Source organism: Mizuhopecten yessoensis, unplaced genomic scaffold, assembly GCF_002113885.1.
Source record: "Mizuhopecten yessoensis strain PY_sf001 unplaced genomic scaffold, ASM211388v2 scaffold7473, whole genome shotgun sequence".
NCBI classification, from domain to species: domain Eukaryota; kingdom Metazoa; phylum Mollusca; class Bivalvia; order Pectinida; family Pectinidae; genus Mizuhopecten; species Mizuhopecten yessoensis.
In genome coordinates, this window is record NW_018407065.1 from 129409 (window position 1) to 152728 (window position 23320).

A 23320-nucleotide genomic window follows, 5' to 3' on the forward strand; every position below is an offset into this window, starting at 1 on the left:
TCTAAGAAAACTACCTGCCAAATATCATGATTCTTCGTCCTTCGATTCTTCCGAAAAAGTCGTCTGAATTTTTTGACATATATGACCCCTGTGACCTTGAATAAAAGTCAATGTTATTTCTATCTGCTGTTACCAGCCTAATATCATGATTCTATGGTTTTTCATGTACCTGTTTGTACGAAAGCCTATTGAGGTCATTTTCGCATAATAACGCGAAATAACGTGAAACTAACGCGTAATAACGCGAAACTTTAAAATAAATAAATAAAACGGTTTTACGTTTGCATAGTATCAGTTGAATCATGGATGAGGAAGACTAAATACATGTATTCTTACAATAACATGGTACAAGGTAAAGGGTACGGGGTACAGGGTACAGGGTGCGGGGTTCAGGGTACTAGAATCAGGTACATGGGCATAACTACAATAATTGGTTTCGTGTAAGTTAAATAATCGGCGACAAAGCGTATTATCATAGAAACTGATTTAGTCAATGTCAGTGACAACTTTAAATGTTTTCTTATAAAACTATAAGAGACATGAAGTAGCAAAGCATTCTAAATAAAGGCAACAGAAAAGCCCGATTATGAATTCGATGGCACATTAAAGTATTATGAACACGTGGACCTCCAAACACATTGGAGGTGAGATCGGGTGCTCCGAAAAAGTTTGTAACCCCTGTACCGCATGCGACACACCACCACAAGCTACTACTTGATGAAAACAGTCTCCTGAGCCCTATTATGCAGTTCATTAAGAATGAATACCGCAATATCACATACATCAGAATGTCGTTTCAATATTCTCTTTAATGTCGACTTACTTATAATGATTTTACCTGCTATTGCTAAAACAACTTAAGATTTCATTTCTAGTGTATTACAAATCGCATTAGCAAAGTTTCGCGTTAGTTTCGCGTTATTACGTTTTTTCCTCCTATGCGGAGAATGAGCTCAATAGGCTTCGTAGAAATGCGATAGGCCTAGTACCAAGATAAAAAGAAGACTCATCTTATTATATAATTTATCTCGAATAGGGGTCCATCTTTTATTATTCCAACTGTTCGAGGATTTACGTCTCGCAACAGCTAAGAGCAATCACAAGTAACAGTTAACTGTTAGGCCTAAGCCTCACTTACTCTTAGACATGACAGTGGGGTTTATTCAATCAAGCGCCTTTTACAAAACAAAAACTTGTATCAACGAATAAACAGTTTAAAATACAACATTTATTGAATATTTGGTGATTTATTATGATCATTACCACATTTATAAGATGGTTCCTGTTTCGCGACCAGCCACATTTATAATACGAATTAGTTTTAGTTTCGTATTTGTGGCGGGTAAACGCACTCATTTTCTCGTGCTTGAAATTGAAAACGAGGTTAGACACCATTTTTTTCGTCTGCTTGAGTCGTAGGAAAACATGGTCAAGATAAAGACCGCTACAAATGCAGAAACGCCTCAAAAAGGTGAACGCGGGGCAATATTAACACAAAAGCAGTATGATTTAATCGTTGCATTTCACCGGAATGGCGTAGTGCCTTCACAAATTGAGTTGGAGGATGCGGAAATTGGTGACCCGAATCAATCTGCTTATAACAAGACAGGAAGATTCAAGTCATGGGCAAGAAGGATGTATCTACGATTGTCAGACGATACGCTGATTCACAAAATCACAGGAAAGAAAATATTGCCACAAGAAAAATTTGAGTCGGTTATTTTGGCTGCACACCGTGGAAGTCAAGCCGGAGGTTCAAACAGTTACAATCACCACAGTACTTCAGCTACAATCAGAAAGGTGCACTGCATTTGTTTGTAAAGTAGTGATCTGATACCTATAGCAAATTGTATGATTAAGTAAGGGATAATTCCGGAGAGGCCCCAATGGGTCATTGGCCCCTCAAAACTGAATTTGACCTCTCCATCTTCCAATTTTCTTTTTAATTTTACATAGAATGGCCCCTCTTAGTTTTGATATTGACTAAGAATGGCCCTCTGCACTCAAATTCCAGGATTTTCCCTCTGACCCTGACACCAGACTTGGACATTTTGACAGATAGATGTCTGGTGTGGGTTAGATCTAGGGTTACACCAGACATCTATCTGTCAAAATGTCCAAGTCTGGTGTCGGGGGGCCAGAAGAAGATCGGGTGGAAAAATATTGTGATAAAGTTTTGGTATTGTTTAAAGTGCACAAGTCTACTAAAGGACTACTGTTGGATAAACCATTTCAGCCTCTTAAAAAAATCACTTCATATGAGATATTCATGTGTTTTACAGTTTTGTTCATCTCCTCCCTATATTTTTTCATTATTTTACAGCAGATGTGCTGGGTTTACAAGGTTTTTCTTCCAATGGCATAAACAAATATTTCATGCTATCAACAAACCTCCTTTATTATTAAACTGGACTTTGCATTTCGCTACATGGTGTATTAGGTCATAAATAAAAAGAAGCCTTGCTGAAAAAGATTTGTCCTTGTGTGATGTAAACTACATCAATGGGTGGATTGCAGAAGTGTTCTAGGTATATATTCAGTGGGTTTTTTTTCTTTAGATTTTTTTAAGCCAAAGTTAAGACAGAAAAGGTAAAAAATGTGAAATGTGTTTGTTGGTGGAGGGGTGTGCATGTCTTATTCTTGGGTCAGTTATGATGAGTCCATGATGATGATAATAATTCAAGCATCTAAAGTGAAGTAAGAAAATTGGAATGTGGTTGTTTAGTGTTTATATGAGGAGTGTCGAGACATTATGGTAATTGTATTCCGAGCATTTGCAACTGTCGGTTAAAATTCTGCCTTATATTTTTTAAAGAAAAATGCCCTAAAAAGACTCCCAAAAGCATTGAATTTCATAGTTATATTCCTGTGCAAATCTTGGCATAAGATCACTAGTAGCTTCCTGGATAAAGCCTCACAAAGTTTGTGAAAAATAATTATCTTTACAGGGGTTAAAGAAAAAAAACTCATGACTTAAGATCCGAAAAGCCCAGAGTCATGATATTTGGACTGTAGCTTCTTAGTATGGAATGCTACAAAGATACAGGTCAAACTTGTTGAAACATTTAAATGTCTTATTCAGAAGATCTGAAAGGGCCAAGAGTCATGATATTTTCACCAGTGAGTGGCTGATGTGGTGTGTTACAAACTAACATAGTTGGCAAAAATATATCTTAACAGTCGTAGGGCTAAAATTTGTTGAATACTATACATAGCGTCTGAAGAATTGAAAGGCTTGGGAGTCATGGTGTTTGTCCAGTAGCTTTGCACGGAATGCTTCAAACATTGCAATAAGAAAGTACTTGTAATCAAGGTTGCAGGGGTCAACTTTAAAAATTGAAATAACTTTTGGATAACCTAGAAGTGTAAGGTAATATTGTCTTAGAGAGCAAAACCTTTGGATTTCAAAGACATCAGGGCCCCTACTCATGCTCAAACCCAGATTCTGTGCTCTGGTGGTTAATTGATAAAAACATTAATCCACATTTTCTCAGTGTTTAAGCGAGATGCAAGAGGGGTGCTTTGAGCACAGAATCCATGCTAGAGCACGAGAACAGTTTCATGAATACAGGCCCTGGCTTGCATCATCCTGGGATAAAGTAAAATGATGTTTTTTTTTAAAAATGAATGATCTTGATTAATGTTCAGTGTCATAGGGATAAAATTGAGACCAAGATCACAAAGGTTGCAAGTAAAAATATTTTCCAAAATAACTTAATTGAATAAAGTGCTGCTAACTCTGTTCAAGTGAACATGAACTTGATCCGCTTGCAAGGATGCTAGGGTCAAATGTGTTAAAATCTTGGAAAAAGAACTTACGCCAGAAAATGGTAAATTTATGTTGCTTTATCGGCTATCTCATATCTGCAACAGAGAAAACTTAAAGTAAAAAACAAACTCTGAATTAGAAATCTTCCTAATTATAACTGGTTCAGTGTCAGCAGATACTTTAATTAAAAATATTTTTACAATCCTCTATTTTCTAACCAAGATAATGAGAAATAGCTGTATTTAAATGACATATTACATCTGTTTTAGATGATGAAGAAATATACCTTTGGAAAGAGGAGCTTTGGAATGAGTGAAGAAACTGTCAGAGATGTCTTGATGTCATGTACAACTGGATCATGTGCTCTGAAGAAAAACCCTACAAAAAGGAATAGAGCAAGGAAGAAGATAGGTACATATGCATGCTAGAGAAAGCATGATATCTAAAATATGCTCACTAGTTCTTTCACTTTAAATGATATCCTGTAATGTTTTATTTAAAAGTGTATAGGATATAAGGAAGAAATGACTGACATGAGCTTAACCTGTTAATTAACCCTTTCACCCCTAAGTAACTTCAGTTAACTCTTCCATGCATTGACCTGGATGAGTCCATTATGGTCGATAGTGGTGAAAGGGTTAGGTCAGAAATATAACCATTACATTATTAATTAAGTACTAGGTAAACTTAAATTTCAAAAACATTGTTCATCTCTATGAAGCTGGAATCATTTCAGATGACAGTTTATTGCAAAGGATAGAGGTACACGTAGGGATGTACAGCTTGACTAGCCCAACGCCGTGCTCTTAATATTAAATTGGAAACTATTATACTTCATGCCAAACATACATATCACAAAATGCCAATTTGGAAAAACAAAAACAAACTGGAATAACTATTTTAGAAATGAATTTTTGTTGCAGTTAAAGACATTCAGCATGTATCCGCAAAAGCAAGAGCAATGATTGTAGAGCTGCAAAAGTCGCTACCTGTTGTAAAGCCCAGAATGATTGTTCCTAAAGAAGCTGTTACTGCTCCAAAAACAACTGCCACCATTACCAGGGCTGTGCCTCTCATTACAACATCGGATAGTTGTCTAAAGCCCACATACCCTATGGTCTACACCAATAACATTTTCAACCGATGTCGACCATCAATTACTGCCACCGGAGTGAATCCGGCTACCACAGCATTCCTTCCCCATCCTGGTGTGCCCCCAAACTTCATTGGTGTGCCCCAGTTGTTGCCTGGATTAGGTTCTAAGATGTACTTGGTGCCCCACACTCCAGGGTCCAACTTCATGTCATTGTTGCAGGCTACTGCGCCACAGACTCAGCAGCTGAACCCAGGGGCAAACTTACCAGGCCATGTTATTTCTACAACTGTCTTACAGCCATCTGTTGGACAAGGATACAGTGTTCCTGATCAAGCATTACACACCAAATCAACAAAAAAAGGAAATGTAGGCAAGATGTCGGCCTCAAAATCAAAAACAGATGACCGTGGATCCAAACTTCTGAAATCTTTAGCCAATAAATCAAAGAAAAAGTTTGATGCCCTGAAAAATACCAAGACACCTGAACTTGCCAAAATGTTAGCTTTACCTACTCTTGTGAAGCCTGCTACAAGTGAGGACAACATTGCAAACCAATCAAGTACTCTTCATCTTCCTAAACCTCCCGTTCTACAAGGACCCCTAAACATGATGAAGAGTGTTGTAGAAAACGTGGGATCTGTGGTCCGAAACAGCAGCACATTACATACAGCGACACAGGAAACAGCAGATAAGAAAACTATAACAATCTGTGTCTTTCCATTCCCCGCCAACTCTGTGTCAAGTAATATTACCTCCCAAGCAAGTGCTACAGTTGGATTTCCTGTCTCTATCACCTCTCTATCTAGTGGTAGTGCAAAATCTGCCAAATCAAACATAACTGGTAAATCTTTTACAGGTCAAGTAAGCTATTCTTCACTAGCTAATGTGGACACAACACAATCCATTACAGCCCCAGTCAGTAGTCTCAAAACAGACTGCAAGGAGAACACTGCTAACATTTCCCCACGGAAAGTTCTTTCAGAGTCATCTGCCAATACAAAGAAGAAACTAAAGGCTAAACTTTCTTCTCAGAGACTGTCAAAAGGTCCGAAATCTCCTGTAATAAAGGATAATTTCAAAATTGTTTCCGCAAACACAAGTGAAAATGGTGATGCCACATTGCTAATTCAGAACCCTGACTCGCAAAAATCAATCAAGTTGGACAGGGCAAGATTGCTGCACCTTCTGAAAAAGGAAAAATCTTCAAAAATTAAAGCTTTGCTTCTGAGAACTCTTCGTAGACTGAAGAAAACTACAATCAACCCACTTCGTTCTTGTCTTAACATGACCAACAAGGAAGAAAATATCCCAGAAGAAAATTTTGAATGTAAAAAGGAGTTCGATTCTGGCCAAGAGCTTTCAGCACATGCAAGTCTATTCTCTGAGCTTATCCCAGAAGATGAATGCAGTCAGCAGGCTGAATGGAACCTGAAGTGCATCAGTGTGCTTGGCGAGGCAATAAATATGTATGAACCACCGTTGTGCTCAACCTTTCCTAACCCTCTCGAGAAGATGGAACAATGTCGGGTAGAGATTCCATTCCCAGATTCAGGACCATTACCACAACCCCATATCTGGCACCACTATGAAGGTAAATTGTTTCAAATCTGAGTTCTAGTTTATGTCTCGTGTCCACTCCATTTTAGTAGGGGTGGGGAGGTCAGGCAGATAGTGTTACTCATTACCGACCCATCCTGTCTTGTTGCATTGTGATTTGTTGTCATGACTTGACCAACTTCATTTTTTTTTAAATTGTTATAAAGAGTTTATACAAAATTAATGAATGAATGAATGAGAATTCCTTGCAATAGTTGATCTTTCGGGGGCCAAACACTCATGCCAAAATCAGTTACTATTTTACAAGTCAGCTTTTTATCAAAATTTATATAACGATCATTTAACCAAGTCTAATTGAGCTGTTTTCAGTCCCTAAAATTTTGTTTGGCATATTGCTTACACTCCATATAAATGCCTCAACCTTCTTAAAGTCAACATCTATGTAATGATCTGACATTACACAAAAAAACTTCATCCAAACATTTACCTATCTCTTGCACAGTAAGTTTAACAAAAGTCCAGTTTGAAAGCTATTTTTGGCCCTTAAAATATGAAAAAATGGTTCACCTGAACCTTATAATAATCAATAGCCTCTTGACTGTGGTGATCCATATACACTGTCTGAATATTAAAGTGGAAAACAAACTCTCAAAAACTTTAACCCAAGATGGGCTGCTGATGCAGACACGGAGGTGAATACACTCACCCTCATTCTTCAAAAAGGCAAGCTAAGAATTAAGGTTTACATGCAGGAGAAAATTAAATTAGTGGAAACCTATTCTTGAAATGTGGAAATGCTGAAAGCCTTATTGCCTAATTGCTTATTGTTTGGGTCAGATATCTTGAGTCAACGACATTGCTTCAAACGCCTGCTGCCTGTGTTTAAAGACATGAAGCTTGACATCATGAGAAGTGCAATGAAGGATCAATCTGCTGTAGAACGTCTAAAGAAAAGTGTGTCATTGTTTTTACCTTGTATTGTAATACACAACATCTAGAAATTTCCAGAAACAGTTAAGAACTTGCATTATATTTTGTTTCTAACACTGTCAAATACCTTGGGTTTATTTTTATCATGCTATAAATTAATGCAAAGTGCGTGATTTTGCTGACATTAGCAATTCAATTCTACACTTGAACACTTGAAAAAATTACCTATTTTCTGTTCCACACATAGATATTGCTAGCATGTTATCAGCATAAATATTTCTGTTTCAGAAATTACCTATGGAGAAAGCTTGATCAATCGGTTCAGGGAATACCTCGGTGGGTTTGAGGATTGAGGACTGAAATAAGCAATCTTCTCATCGATGGTGCAACATGTCTACATCATCAAGTATAGACACTGGAATAAGCAACATTTTTATTTGTGGTCGCTCCATGTCTTCATCATGTGGTATGAGGACTTGAAGAAGCAATGTTCCCATCAATGATCACTACGCCATCATGTTTATACAATTTGGTATTGACACTGGAATAATGGAAATCCCCTGTGGTGGTCACTTCTGCATGTCTATATCATTGAATATATATGAGGAATCTTCTCATTTGTGGTCGCTACAAATCTACGTCATTTAGTACAAAGACCAGAATAAGCAATATCTTTTATCAGTTGTTGTTACAAGAACCAGAATAAGCAATATCTTTTATCAGTTGTTGTTACAAGGACCAGAATAAGCAATATCTTTTATCAGTTGTTGTTACATGGACCAGAATAAGCAATATCTTTTATCAGTTGTTGTTTAATACATGGACCAGAATAAGCAATGTCTTTTATCAGTTGTTGTTACATAGACCAGAATAAGCAATATCTTTTATCAGTTGTTGTTACATGGACCAGAATAAGCAATATCTTTTATCAGTTACTGTTACATGCTTCATATTTAAGGTAATGGTTTTCTATTGATTCTGATCTTTATTTTGAAGTTGGAAAAAATAAGTTTATTTCAAAGTTGACTTGAGAAGTAAAGAATGTGTTAATGTGTAAAAAAAAAATGAAAACATGACCATATTGATGTTCATAATATATGATACATTACAATGACATGTATATATCCTTTTCCACACTAAAGAAACCGGTGGAGTATTTTTGAAAATGGATTATATATTGATGAAACAATAGGGGTCCACAAGCGCGCATACATGTACTTCAGTAAAAAACATGGTTATTCTAAACTATCATTGTGCTAATTGAAAAAATAATAATTGAGAGAAACCGGTCTAAAATATGGATTGTTAATGTGTGACCTTTCAGCCAAAACTTGACTTCAAGATTTGTTTTTATACACTTGTTTAAATTTTTGACAGGATGTGTTATGGTAGGGGATCGATCTGTCAATCATTCCGTACATGCATCTGGATTAGAATTGCTCAGTCCATATCTGGGTGAATGTGGGTGTTACATCAGTTAGTTTCAGCTAGGGTTGCTCTGCTGACTGATGTGGTGGATGCAGAATCTGACCTTCATTTAATGCTTCATTGACTTAGTTGAAATATGAAATGATCTAATCAAAATATCTGGTTTAGAAAATGTTCCTGCAAGTGCTGCATTGATTACATTTGCATCAGTGATGCAGCTCACTGATGCTAGGGTTATGCTACTGAATGCATTTCGCAGATGCCAAATTGCACTTCAGTGACTTGGTTAGTACGAAAGGGTTAAATCCATATACATGTAACGGGTTAAGAAGACTTTTTCTTCAAAATTTTTACAAATGCTACATGGAATAATGCTTGCATGAATTATGTAACTAGGGCTGCTCTTTATATGGTTGCATGTTTGAGATGCTGAATTTGTCCTACATTTTATGGTGCTCTTATACCATTTGCTATATAGTGAAGTAGACTACTGTAAATTGAACTGGGCATCTCTGATCTCATCATGATTTATCTTCTAAGAGAGGGATATTGATTACATTTAATTATCCCCCACTGATTTTTCTACTTTCTTTCCACAGGGGCCTGTGCGTGTTGATTTGGGGAAATATCACCCACAAAAAATATGTGATTTTTTCATTGATTTTGGGGGGGAAACGGCACAAATTATCTGGGGGAAGGGGCCTTTATAAGGCCCCAAATTAACCTTAAAAAGAATTTGGGTTTGTCCGTCTGTCATGCTTCGTTACTGTGGAATAACTACAACAAATGTTAACCGATTTTCTTCAAACTTGCTAACAAGGTTAAATGCCTTAAGGGCTCTACCAAGTTTGATGACCACTTTCAGCTGACTTTATTTGGCGGAGTTATGGCCCCTTGAATAATGAAAAACATCATTATCTGCCGTTTCCATGCAATAACTGCAACAAATGGTAACCAATTTTCTTCAAACTTGGTACAAGGATTAAATGCCTTTAGGGCTCGGTGGAGTTATGGAAAAAGAAAAACGTCATTATCTGCCGTTTCTGTTCATTAACTCTCGCAAATATTATCTGATTGACTTCAAACTTAGTAACAGGGTTCAACGTATTAAGGGCTAGGCCAAGCTTGACAACCAAACCAACAAAAAACATCATTATCTGCAGTTTCCGCTCAATAACTCTAGCAAATATTAGCCAAATTCCTTCAAACTTGATAACAATGTTTGTGTTCCTCGGTCTTTCCACCCATCTTGGGCACTCTTTGATTTTTGTCTGATAATTGCTGTAGATATTGTGCAGATATTTCAACCAATTTCCGTATGCACATCCTACTCATGCTAAGTTTGCCAACCCATGTGATTTGTACATATTTAGGGATGATTAATGAGGTATACGGCTTTTTTTTCTTCTAAGTTTCAAGCTTTACATTATGCCTCAACACCCCTATACTCACATGTTTAAATCTAATCTCAATAATGTTAACCTACAATATGTCCTGCAAGCTGAGGATATAAACTCCACGAATTTGCTTGTTTAGTTTTATATGCTTTTAAAGAAGAGTTCAAATCAGGGATGGTTTGAATGGTGTTGTATATTATGTTTATTAGCTCATTTGGCCCAAACGGCAAATTCAACTTTTTAATTCAAATGACTTCCTGATAACCGTGAGGCCCTGGGTGATGACATTTTGTCAGTAGCATGCTTGGCCGAAGGCCTATCAAGTTTGTTCGAATGAGTATTCAAGGTCACAATGAATAACCAAAAGGCCTTGCATGATGATTTTGGCAAGTAGCATAGGGATAAAGGGCCATCAAGTTTGTTCAAATAAATGACCTTTACTCATATTCAGGGTCACGAGTATACAATGTATCATAAAAACATTTGAACGACTTCTTGAAATAACCAAAATGTCTAGGGTGCTGATGTTTGGCCAATTACAGGCTAGGATGAAGAGCTAGCCTTTTTAAATGAATAACCTTGACCCACTTTATAAATAAAGTGATTGGGTGATGATATATGGCCTGTAGCATGCTTGGGTGTAGGGCTACCCAGTTCAAATAAACGACTTTGACCCACTTTTAAGATCACGGGGAACTAACAAGTATAACTTTAAATGACCTGTTTTCAATAACCACAAGGCCTAGGTTGATGATATTTACCCAGTTCAGGCTGGGAAAGGCTTCGTCTTTGTCACACTTTCAAGGTCACAGGGGCCAAATATGTTACAAACCTTCAAACAACTTCTGAATAACAGGTTCTTTTGAATGACCAGGAACCATAGCATATGTTATTGAACCTGAAGTTTTATTTAGTCCATATAAATGTATTTGCCCTTGGTCCACTTTTAAAGTTACAAGTGCGAGAGATTAATACCCAGTGAGTGATGCAGGCCCATTGGGCCTCTTGTTTAAAGAACGAGTCCAACTTTGGGAAGATTTGATTGATGTTGTATTTTATAATTTCACATTATAAATTCGTTGTTAGTTATGCTTTTGTTATGATTAATCAAGAGATTATGTAGTCACCATTGTTGAATGCTGGTTAGTTTTGTTTGTTAATTTTTGACTTGAAATAATGATGTTCTAATAGAAATATTTTGTGATTACTTGCATCAGATTTCTTTTGTTCTTCTATTCATTCCATTTCAACAATTTTTCATGTGGTTAATGATCAAGAGTATAATTGATATGAAAGTGATTTTCACAAAGGTGCAGTGGTGTACAGTTCCTTATTTCGGCCACTGGCGTTTTGTTTAATATCCACTTCTCAATATTTTTTACATGGGGAAAAAGTCATTCGATAACATAATATAGAATATTGTGCATCATTTCATGGTCTACGATGGAGACATTTATAGTATTCACTTGAGTCTTGTTATGTACTTGATTATCCTGTCCATTTTGCATGGGTTTCTTGGTGACCTTAGCTAATGTAAAAACAAAACAAAACAGCTTGGAGTTTAAGCTACATATTTTATTCCGTCTTTTCGTATTGCAGAGTTATCTGCTCTTGTGAGCAGGTATTGATTGTTTCATCATTTGTTAGTGAGAGTAACGTCATCAATATTTGAGAAAACAACGTTATTTTCTCACACAAACCAATGACGTAATAACAATCAATACCTGCTCACAAGAGAAGATAACTCTGCAATACGCAAAGACGGAATATAGATGTATTTGATAAAGACAAGTACAAAATGTAAACAAGATTTTCTATGAAATGTACAAATATAATTTGTGCTTTTGTTCTTAAAAGATTGTCTGGACTTGTACCGAAACAAATACAATTTAATTGTGAAAATATGGATTTAAGTGTGTACTACCAAATTCAACAGAACTGCTCAGAATTATTTCTTTGATTTTGTTATAAAGTAAACGTTTCACAATTAATCAAAAGAATGTGTTGGTCATACTTCATAATAATAATATATTACATTATGTCTTGTGATCACAACCCAATGTGATGCACATACTCGGATTACTATAAATTATGTTGACGGTGACAAATTCGAAGTTTATGAGGTTTCACTTGCAAGTACTTTAATATTCCCTGTACTTGATGTAAAATTGAAGGTATTGGAATTTTAAAAACTCTTTGGTAACTGTCAAATTTGATTTTTGAAATCCACCTTAAAATATTTCCGATGCGATAATTTTTGTTTGGAGAAAATTGTGATTCTTCATGGTAACATGCTACTATATAGCCAAAATAATTTCTTATGTAAAATCTAAAAACAACCTATCTTAAGTAGAAGAGAGATGAGCTGGGGCTATATGTATCGCTGTGTTAAAAACACAATTGTTTGAATAACTAATTTGTTAATGAGGTCATACAGAATAGGAAAATTCAGAGACCTAGGAATCTCTGAACACATACACATACCCAGGTATACAGGTATTTGATCTAACAATAACAAAGATTCACATTATCATAATTTAATTGTTCTGAACTGTACACACAATAACACTAGGCTTCATTCAAAACTGTTTACACACTAAACATGGAAGGCCCATAGGGCCTGTATTGCTAGCTTGGCCAGGTATTTGTTTTGCAAACATTTTCAAATCAATAAGTTGTTTTTTAACCAATTTCATTGATAAAACAATAAGTTAGCGTGTTCAAACGGGTCAGTACAACATTTCACCAATACCGCATTGCAAATATACAACAGCAGAAGATTAATATTTCTCGTTGATATTGAAGTGACTCATTTTATTGACGTAGATAACTAGAAAATGAAACATGGCACAGATGATCGAAGGACTTTGTAGTACAGCATGATCTCACTTGACCTTTCAGGCACATACTTCTATCTATCACACTAGAACAAAAATGTTCAAGACAAGGCATTTCAGTTTCTGACTTGGTAGAATTTTGCAATTAGCTCTATTTTCATCGAAGTGGAGCATACATATACTAACATTCTCTAGTTTCAAATATTTATTCTTCTGTGTCATGTGGAAGGGGTATAAAGCTGTAGAATCAATGACCTAGCAAAGTTAATTACAACTGAAATACCAGTAACTGAAATCTCATCCTCGATACCCAGGGGTTACGCTCGCTTTCGCTCTCTACACCCCTGGAATATGTCATAGCAAAATTGAAGGCTCAGTGTGCGCCACCTTGTTGATGAGATGAGAAGTCTAGTTCGATCCTTTGATATACATCAAAACAATCTCGCAGTCACGTAACCGTAAACATTGACAGGCTTTGAAGTCGGGCATCTCTCCTTTGTAATCTTCAAAGGACAGGTATCAGCCTATCGATTGGTCCTCTTTTTTTTTTTACCCGAGACCAATTAAACAGCTATCTTTGTGCCTTCAATTTTCAGGGGTTAAGAGAGCGAATGTCAGCATTACCACTGGATATCGAGGATGCTGAAATCTGGACATTCCAAAAACCCATACAGTTAATTTAATTACCTCTTACCCCTTGCATACAACTAAATCATTTACACAATATTAAATATACTTTTTTTCACATTAAGTTCCTGTCAGTTAGTATTTTGCAATTAAAATTCAGGCTATTTGTGAAATTATTAATACACTCAACACTTCAATATAATGTCCTCGTTTCATTCGATACTTCACCATACCAATATTTACGGACGATATTTTCTCAATTATAAGGATTGAAAACAATTCTGGGATCACTTCCAGATAAATATCACAAAAAGATTGGAATATTTGCTAGCAATGTTGAAAAATACATCAATTTCAAACATTCTCACTTCTTGTGTCTATAGGCTTATGATTCTTGACACAGTCTGAGCTAGGCCTAATAGAGCATTTGTCACAACCATTCAATAGATACTGTCAAATCAGATCTTAAAAGCTTAACACTTTTCTGGCATCGTCAATGAAACAACTGAGGTTTAAAATAACATAAGCTTATATATAAATGATCATCCCTCCTCTTTGAGCTTGAGAACAAACACAGCGTCTTGTAGCATGTAAAATGACTGGTGCATGTCTCCTTCACACAAATAGGGAAGTCTGGAGAACTTCTCCACCTCAAACCCAGCAGGCTCAAACACACTCTCTACGAAGCTTTTACACTGGTCTTCAAAGGTCTTTCCTTGTATCATTATATTTTCTGTAGGTTTGTGGTCAGTTGTACCTGATAGAGAAAAAATAATGTAACAGGGTAATGTGATATGTATATTTTTTACAATAATCTCACCGGAATGCAATTTTCATCTTTTAAAAACATGAGCTGATTGAAGTTTCTGTACTAAGTTTCCTACTGCATGAATTTTAGGTGTGCCAATTTGTACATATTGTTGGTGTGCCAATTTTAGTGCTTTTAGTGAGAAAAGTGTTTTGGCTTGAGTTATCGCGTAAACAAGTGTGAACAGCGTTGCTATGTCAAGTGTGATATGCCAAAACGCAGAAAGTTGACAGAAAAACTCATAATATATGTTAAAAATTATTGCTTCAAGCAATACCGTACAAAATTTGAAAGGAATTGATAAAAAAATAAAAAATAAAGTTCTTGCATTTATGACACAATGCCCTTATTTGGCAATAGAAGGGGCATAACTCCACAAAAAATGCACTTCAACTTTTGAAATACGAACTCGTTTTAGCTATATTGGAATGCAATATGTGTACCAAGATTGACTCTTGTCAACTCAAGGGAACTCAAGTTATTGCACGGAAACCTTGTTTCTTGACGACGCCAGCAACGCCGCCGACAAAGTAATACCTATATGTTGCCTCGCGTTGCAGGCGACACACAAACCATTGTTTTTGATAAAGTCACTAAAGTACCAATAACTGTTGGATCCACTGTTTACTACACAATTCACAAATGTCATAGAAAAAATTATCACAATCAGAGTTTAAAATGCAACACCTGTAGTGAACTCAAGTAGATCCTGTCTTTAGAGACCACTCCTTCTGATAATATTCCATTAAATTCCTTGTTTACCTTGGTCAGTAGCTTTCACATATTATTTATGGTAACTCAAGTGCTTATAAACATAAACTTTATCATATTTCTGGGATTTCTTTAATTTGAAAAACTGATAGAAATCGTATCCTGGAGCTCCTTTTTGTACGTGTTTATACAATACGGTGTAATATCACAATAGAAAAAGATGTCAGATAGGATTATGACATCAGGGGCTCAAACAAACTGAACAAAACAGCGTAGTTGTACGAGAATTATTTTCTCTCAAGACAACACCAGTTAAGTTTTAGTAATGAATCTGTGACAACAAAACAAGTTTTTCTAAAAGGGGTCTTTCATTTAACTGATCCTCCAGACAGGTTTTACTTTATTACAAGTGTTTTGAAAGAAACCTTTTAAAACATGTATACACACATACCCTGTTCTACATAAGGACGGAAGGGAAGTACCACTGCTACAATGGCTCGCCCAGATGGGGTGAGTGACTTTCTGATTGTGTGGAGGATTGTAATAGGCTTATCACATCTGTCTAATAAGTTGAGACAGCCAATCAAATCATACTTCATACTGCCATCTCCCCATTGGTCAATCTCAAGTACTCTTGAAATAAAAGTGATCAACAAATTATTACAATCATGTTTGTCAATTTATGCTAAATTAAATATGCATTCATCAAATCATTGCTATATTGGTGGAACAATTTTCTTCCCAAATCCCATTAACAAATACGAATTTGGGAATATCCAGACTGAAATGATATTTTACAGTTAAATAGAAAGCGTACTCATCCAGTTTGACAAAAGACTTGGGCAAAATATGTCTAGAATGATGAAACTTCTTTGCTTTTGATGAATTAACTACAGTGAAACTGTTACCCAGAGATAATATATTTTATCACATAATGTACTGTGTTATCCAGTGAATATACCCATGTCATATTTTTTTGCGTATTAACCAATGTAATATGACCTATGAGCCCTGTGATTGGTTGTAAGTTTCAATTGTTTCAATTGTGACGTCGTGCCTAGGACAAGTCTATGATGTCGCAGACTTGCGCACTGGCGTCAAAATGGCGGCTTTTTACACGAATAAATGCCACAACTCTTGATTATGTGATAAAAAGGATCTTATACTCGTTTTCATTTCTTATGAAATTTATGAAACTCTTCACGAATGTTTCATTTTAGCTTGCCAGAGTCTTGCTCAATTGAAAAATTCTTAGACTCGTTTCATAAATCTTGTATGAAATGGAAACTTATGTAAGATCCTATATATCCTTGTGTGACCTCTATATTGTAACAGTTGTTGCACAGACTTGACAACCTGACACCCTACTAGTGAAAGGGAAGTATGAAAGAAAGTCAATTTCTAAATACAGTGGAATCTGTCTAACCTGAAGGATTTCCAAGATTTATATTGTTTCAGAATAAGACGGGACATCAGATTTCATAGGCAAACCATTTCCCCATTATACTGGTCAAGACAGACAACACCGTCAAACTCAGAACTAACAATAGGGTATGGTTAAGACAGTTTACACTAACTCTGGTCTAACAATGTTCCATTATTTGTATATTACAGGTACAATATGTTGACATTACAATTTTTAAGATTTCTCATCAGTCATATTGTGATTTTAAATTCTCTGTCACTTTCATGAAATGAACAGTATGACTGACCTACATGGATATATTTCTGTTTGTCTCTCGATAAACCTAGCCCGAGTTTCCTCTGGCCCTGACACCAGACTTTTAGACATTTTGACAGATAGATGTCTGGTATGGGACACCTATCTGTCAAAATGTCTAAAAGTCTGGTGTCAGGGCCAAAGGAAACTCAGGCTACCGATAAACCATAAGGCATGCACACAAGCAGATCTAGTCTTGAAATATTTACGTGTAACCCTTGTTCTGAAGGCGCCACCTCATAGGTGTTGATACTTCTGTTGCATATACTGTCTCGAAATACTTGGCCATTTTGTCTGTCACCAGACCATCGCCTGCCCCTGTAAAGGAAAGAACACCGACACAGCTGGTTTTGTGAAATGGTGTCAACCATTAAAGTTTGACAAAAGACGATCTATGGAATTCCTTATTATCAAATAGGAGGGGCAATACACATTACATGATAAATATAATTTAATGCAATAAGTGACAGGTGCCCTGGAACCTTTAAATCAGGTCAGCTATTGTACATGATAATCACCTACAGAATTGTGATAGTGAGCTTCTGATCATATAATTCCATAGTAGTCAAGGTGTTCTCGTCAAAGAACTCTGGAAGGTTTTTTTGTTAATGGCCGAGATATTTCTAAAGGGTTCTAGTACTAAAATGTTGCTGCTTTAGTTGAATTTTAAACTAAAAAAAATACAAATGATTGATTGAGGACATACTTTCATGTAATAACTCTCATTTCCTAAATGTTTGGATCATTTCAATTATACCTAAAACAAAATCAAACATCAACCATTATCATATCACAAAAGCATGTTCATTTGAAAGAATCCACTGAGTTTATGAACTACATTTTACAGTTGGTATACCTAGGTCTATCATACTGCGGCCTCGGTACGAATCGTCAATCTGTAGGAGCTGCTGAAGCTGGGAATCGGAGAAGACAAACATTGAGCCTCGCTGTAACAACCTGTAAATATAACAACAAAAAATCAGACTTCTTAGAAGACTGTGAAGGCAGATGTCTTGTTAGGTTACATCATTTCTATTTTAGAACTAATTATTTTTTACTTATTGTCCATTACTTCTTGAATATCACAATGAAAGTACTTAGAGTGAACGTAGTGCTTTATACATTAAAATTTAACAGGTAATCATATTTTAGTGCTTTTCATGCTAATTCCAAAGTGATAAAGTATGATAGCCATTACATAATAAAATCACTATTTTATGCTTTTCAATGCTTATTCCAAAATGATAAAGTATGATAACTTTTAAAAAATATAATAAAAGAGCCATTTTATAGAGAGCGACGTGCTAAATCATGATGCATGTTACTTGAAAATGTTAATGATATGTGGAAATGTGCGAGTATAATGCAGTGTTTCATAATTTATAATAACCACTCAATTTCATTTCCTTAACCTAATGCAGCTACTAAATGCTAAGTTTGTATTGAATTTAGCATTTGTTATTCATACCAAACTGATGAATCTTATTCTGAATAATGCAGTTATTGTTACCATGATCAATTGAAAACCTTGTACCAATACTTCATATGAAAATATGTTTTTAACCTTTTGTGAATTTTTGAGAGCAGTGAATCTTGCTAGGTTCTGATTTAATTCACAGACAATACAGGTATGAATCAGTCTTTTGGCAACAGAGATTGCAGTTACATAAACAGCAACAGTATGTATTTGACAACATTCATCAATTCTTTCAAATATATGTAGTTTCATGCTTCCCTGCAACCAAATGATCACTTCTGTCATCAATGAATTCTTTTTACAACCAAATACGGTTCTTAGGAGACTTTCCAGCAACCAGGAAATATATCAGCAATTTTATAAGTTCCTTGTTAATCAGGAAAAACATTTCTTTAACAAATGAATCACCAAGCACGAGGCTACTAGCTGTTACCTCGATGACAACTTGAAGTACTCCACTGCGATGAAGAAGAACCAAGTAACCTTACCCATTTACCGAGGTTCCTGTCATGAACCAGCTGAGTAGGGACTTGGAGAGGGAGTGGCTTATTTGAGTAAATATCCAATCAGCTTTCTCGTAACAGTTGTCAAGAAAATTGCTGGTGTCTTCATCTTGGTAGAACTGTATCGCCTTTTTACACAAATCTTCAGGTAACTCTGTAGTGTTGATAGCATACCACTGGAAGGCAATTGAATAACATTAATTTGAAGATATTGGAATATAATGCTGGTACACCAGCAATGGTAGGGATCCGTGTGATGAGGACTTCTATCAGCTAAATCAGAATGCCGAGTAGTTTGTCAACACATACTTGTTAGATTGATGTACTGCTATGACTGATATCTTGTTTAAGTAATTGTTTATATATTGCTGAACATGTTTAGTAATGTGCATTATAAGGAGATTCCTGTCCCACCTTTAAAACTGTTATTTTCCCCAATATTCAGTAGCCTCCCTTTAACTTCTGTTTGTTTATAACTGTAGCCCGGCTGCACCACGGCGCTTCCACGGCGCTTCCGTTGACTAGGAAGCTCAATCAGATAGAGTGATAGTATATCAATCTAAAGTCAAGTGTTCGAATTCCCGTCTAGCTCCAATGAATTTTTACACCGAGAACTCTGTTGTTGATTGTAGTTTGTTTATTTCATCTTTATTATTTCTAATAAAAAGGGGATCCTTAAGGGGGGCAATGTCTATTTAAGACTGGCTCACAATTTACAGGTGTTCTAAAAAAGAAGTCTAATACTGGATAGTACATTTACATCCTGTTGAATAATATTAATGTAACAGGAAAGAGAAAAGTGTGCTTCCACCGGGGATCGAACCCTCGATCTCCAGGTTCCTAGTCGGACACTCTACCATTGAGCTAAAGGGAAATTCCCTCCAGCTCGAAGCTAGAAGGTGACCTTAATCCTATGTACAATTAAAACCTGCTGCACTACTCCCCCCCTTTTTTTTAATGTGTTCGCCCTTGAACACCACAACCCAGGTTCTAACTCCCTGTCACCACAGGGAGTACCACAGACCTATTGTAACAGGAAAGAGAATAGGGTGCTTTCACCGGGGATCGAACCATCAATCTCCTGGTTACTAGTCGTACGCTCTTAATACCTCTGAACTAAAGGGAAATTCCCTCTAGCTCGAAGCTATAAGGTGACCTTAATCCTATGTACAATTAAAACCTGCCACATTAGAATAACCAAATTATTAATTTTACTGAAATCCTATTGGAGACTTAGTAACCACCAACCACTGATTATATTGTATTATCTGCCTAATAAAAAACACTCTTTGATTCTGTTGTAACCTGTCTAAACAGACCATCCACTAGTTTAACTGTGTTATCTGTCAAAGGAGACAACCCACTGAGTTTACTGAATTACTTGTTTAATATTGCCACTCACTGAATACTGTACTACATTAGAAAATAATACTGAAATGACTTGTGATTGCTCCGAGATCATACATTACCTATCTTAAGAGATGTATTGTACCCGTCGTGTGAGACAGGCCACTCATCGATTCCACTATATCCCTGTCTAAGGAGAACGCCCATTGATTCTACTGCAGAACCTATCAAAGAAGATTACTCAGAGATTCTGTTTGACTTACTTTGTATAAAAGTTTAGAGTTACTTCCCCTACACCACTGCGAAACGTCAATAACAATGTCAAACTGAGATACTGTTTTTTAATACTAATTCAGGCTTGTGAAATTAATCTAAACACAGAATAATAAATATAAGTTTTATAGTTGCGTATTGTCAATTGATATCAATTACCGACAATTAACACACAACATTAACATACACGTGTCACTAACATATTCGTGCTGGTCATTCTGATGTCTTTGGTCCTCTTGGAGTCTGTTGTACACAGCCCTCAGCATGGGGCTCCGTAAGTGCCGGGCAGGGGTGAAACCCTCTTCAGCCATGCCAGGCACTAAGGGGAAACACACATGGAGGAATGACAGGAAGAGGATCAGCCCCACCATCCACGTGTAGCTGGAATGTTTGTGTACGTCGGGTACTGATATAATACTTCCGTTTCAATAAATGTACAAGAGTTACTGCCCTTTGTACCATGTTGCAACTCTGTTGATTTTTTTGTCTTCAAATGTATATATGAAATATATTGAAAGGACCTTATATCTCTTGTACACACTATCGTAAAAATCAATTAATTGAATTGCTATTTCTGTTTCTGTTTTTTCGTTGAAAGCAACGATTATCCCGTTACTATTGTACCGGAAATGATTATCCTCAAGAATAACGGTTCACTTCCGGGTTTCTGGTTCAGAGAAAGTCCTACAATTTAGGTACAGTAGGACCTATAACTATTGGTTTATGTTATTTTGCTTAAATATTCGACTTGGCCTTGGGCAGCCTGGGCATAACAACGTGCTCATTGTTCAACAATTAACGTAGCTAGGTATGTCAGAATAATTATATTTATTTAATCAATTTTCCTTGAAATAATCTAATTTCTTGTGTATGATTCATTACTGGTGTACTATTCTATCAAAATTATTAATTTAATTAGGTTTAAGAGAACAATGTCGTACGGGTTTTCATAAGTTTTGACAGCCGAAATTTCACTGTGTAACCAATATCATAATTAGTACGTGGATAGCATTAACTCAATTATCAGGATACATACAAGTCATGATTATTGCTTATATAATAATCATGTGTTGTTCATTCATCACCACAAAACACCACATATATAATAATCATCAGAGCACTACCTTAAATCACACTTTTCACACCACCTCCTCATCTATATCACAATCCATACAGCGCCAAAAAGAAAACTGATATCACACAGCATAATCTACAATACAATCCACACATCATCACCTATCTCAATTCACACACTGTCACCGATATCTTAATCCACATACCGACGCTTATATCATAATCCACACACCTCTACATAAACATTTATCTCAGTCCACCAAGCGCCACCTATATACCTATATTATAGTTTTCACACAACTTCACATATACAATTGTCACAATTCATCAACACAGCGCCACGTATATCACAATCCACTCAACTCCACATATATCACAATCCACACAACTCCACATATATCACAATTCCACCCAACTCCACATATATCACAATCCACCCAACTCCACATATATGACAATCCACCCAACTCCCCATACATCACAATCCTCCCAACGCCACATATATCACAATCCAGACAGCCCCGCATATACAATTGTCAAAATTCATCAACACAGCGCCAGGTATATCACAATCCACTCAACTCCACATATAACACAATCCACCCAACTCCACACTTATCATAATCCACCCAACTCCACATACAGGGCGATCCACCCAACTCCACGAATATCACAATCAACCCAACTCCACATTTATCATAATCCTCCCAACTCCACGTATATTACAATCCACCCAACTCCACGTATATCACAATCTACCCAACTCCACGTATATCACAATCCACCCAACTCCACATACATCACAATCCACCCAACTCCACGTATATCACAATCAACCCAACTACACATTTATCACAATCCACCCAACTCCACATTTATCATAATCCACCCAACTCCACATTTATCACAATCCACCCAACTCCACATTTATCACAATCCACCCAACCCCACATTTATCACAATCCACCCAACTCCACATTTATCACAATCCACCCAACGCCACATATATCACAATCCACCCAACTCCACATATATCACAATCCACCCAACTCCTCATATATCACAATCCAGACAGCCCAGCATATACAATTGTCACAATTCATCAACACAGCGCCACGTATATCACAATCTACCCAACTCCACGTATATCACAATCCTCCCAACTCCACGTATATCACAATCCACCAAACTCCACATATATCACAATCCACACAACTCCACATTTATCGCAATCCACCCAACTCCACATATATCACAATCCATCTAACTCCACATATATCACAATCCACACAGAGCCGCCTATATCACAGTTCAAACAGTGCCACCTTCAAACAAAAACTTCCTGGATGAAAATCCTCACAGCAATACCTATTTTTCATAATAAACACAGCCCCATCTATATCACATTTCAAATAACATCACATATACCTTAAAACACACGGCGCCATCTATATCACACTCCACACAACACCATCATAATCCACATGCTATCATCTTTATCACATTCCACATACTACCATATTTATCACCAACCACACACTACCATCTTTATCACAATCCACATACTACCATCTATATCACAATCCACATACTACCATCTATATCACAATCCACATACTACCATTTGTATCACAATCCACACACTACCATCTATATCACCATCCACACACTACCATATATATCACAGTCCACATGCTACCATCTTTATCACAATCCACATACTTTCACCATTACCACAATCCACATACTGCCATCTTTATCACAAT

At 36.4% G+C, this 23320-nt stretch overlaps 2 protein-coding genes across 2 annotated transcripts; one reads left to right on the forward strand and one right to left on the reverse strand.

Annotated features, from left to right (window-relative positions):
* The first annotated feature begins 1385 nt into the window (after positions 1 to 1385).
* On the forward strand, positions 1386 to 8372 carry LOC110453637. The gene is made up of 5 exons (XM_021502675.1): positions 1386 to 1800; positions 4039 to 4180; positions 4693 to 6456; positions 7260 to 7376; positions 7641 to 8372. Exons 1-5 carry the CDS (start codon positions 1426 to 1428, stop codon positions 7703 to 7705), a joined length of 2463 nt encoding a protein of 820 aa, XP_021358350.1. The 5' UTR covers positions 1386 to 1425; the 3' UTR covers positions 7706 to 8372.
* Positions 8373 to 13416: 5044 nt separating this feature from the next.
* On the reverse strand, positions 13417 to 20909 carry LOC110453641 (methyltransferase-like protein 9). Its single transcript, XM_021502680.1, has 6 exons — positions 20681 to 20909; positions 18846 to 19036; positions 17737 to 17837; positions 17090 to 17198; positions 15612 to 15793; positions 13417 to 14398 (listed from the first exon to the last, which is right to left on the reverse strand). The coding sequence occupies exons 1-6, from the start codon at positions 20849 to 20851 to the stop codon at positions 14184 to 14186; spliced, it is 969 nt and encodes a 322-aa protein (XP_021358355.1). The 5' UTR covers positions 20852 to 20909; the 3' UTR covers positions 13417 to 14183.
* Positions 20910 to 23320: the final 2411 nt, after the last annotated feature.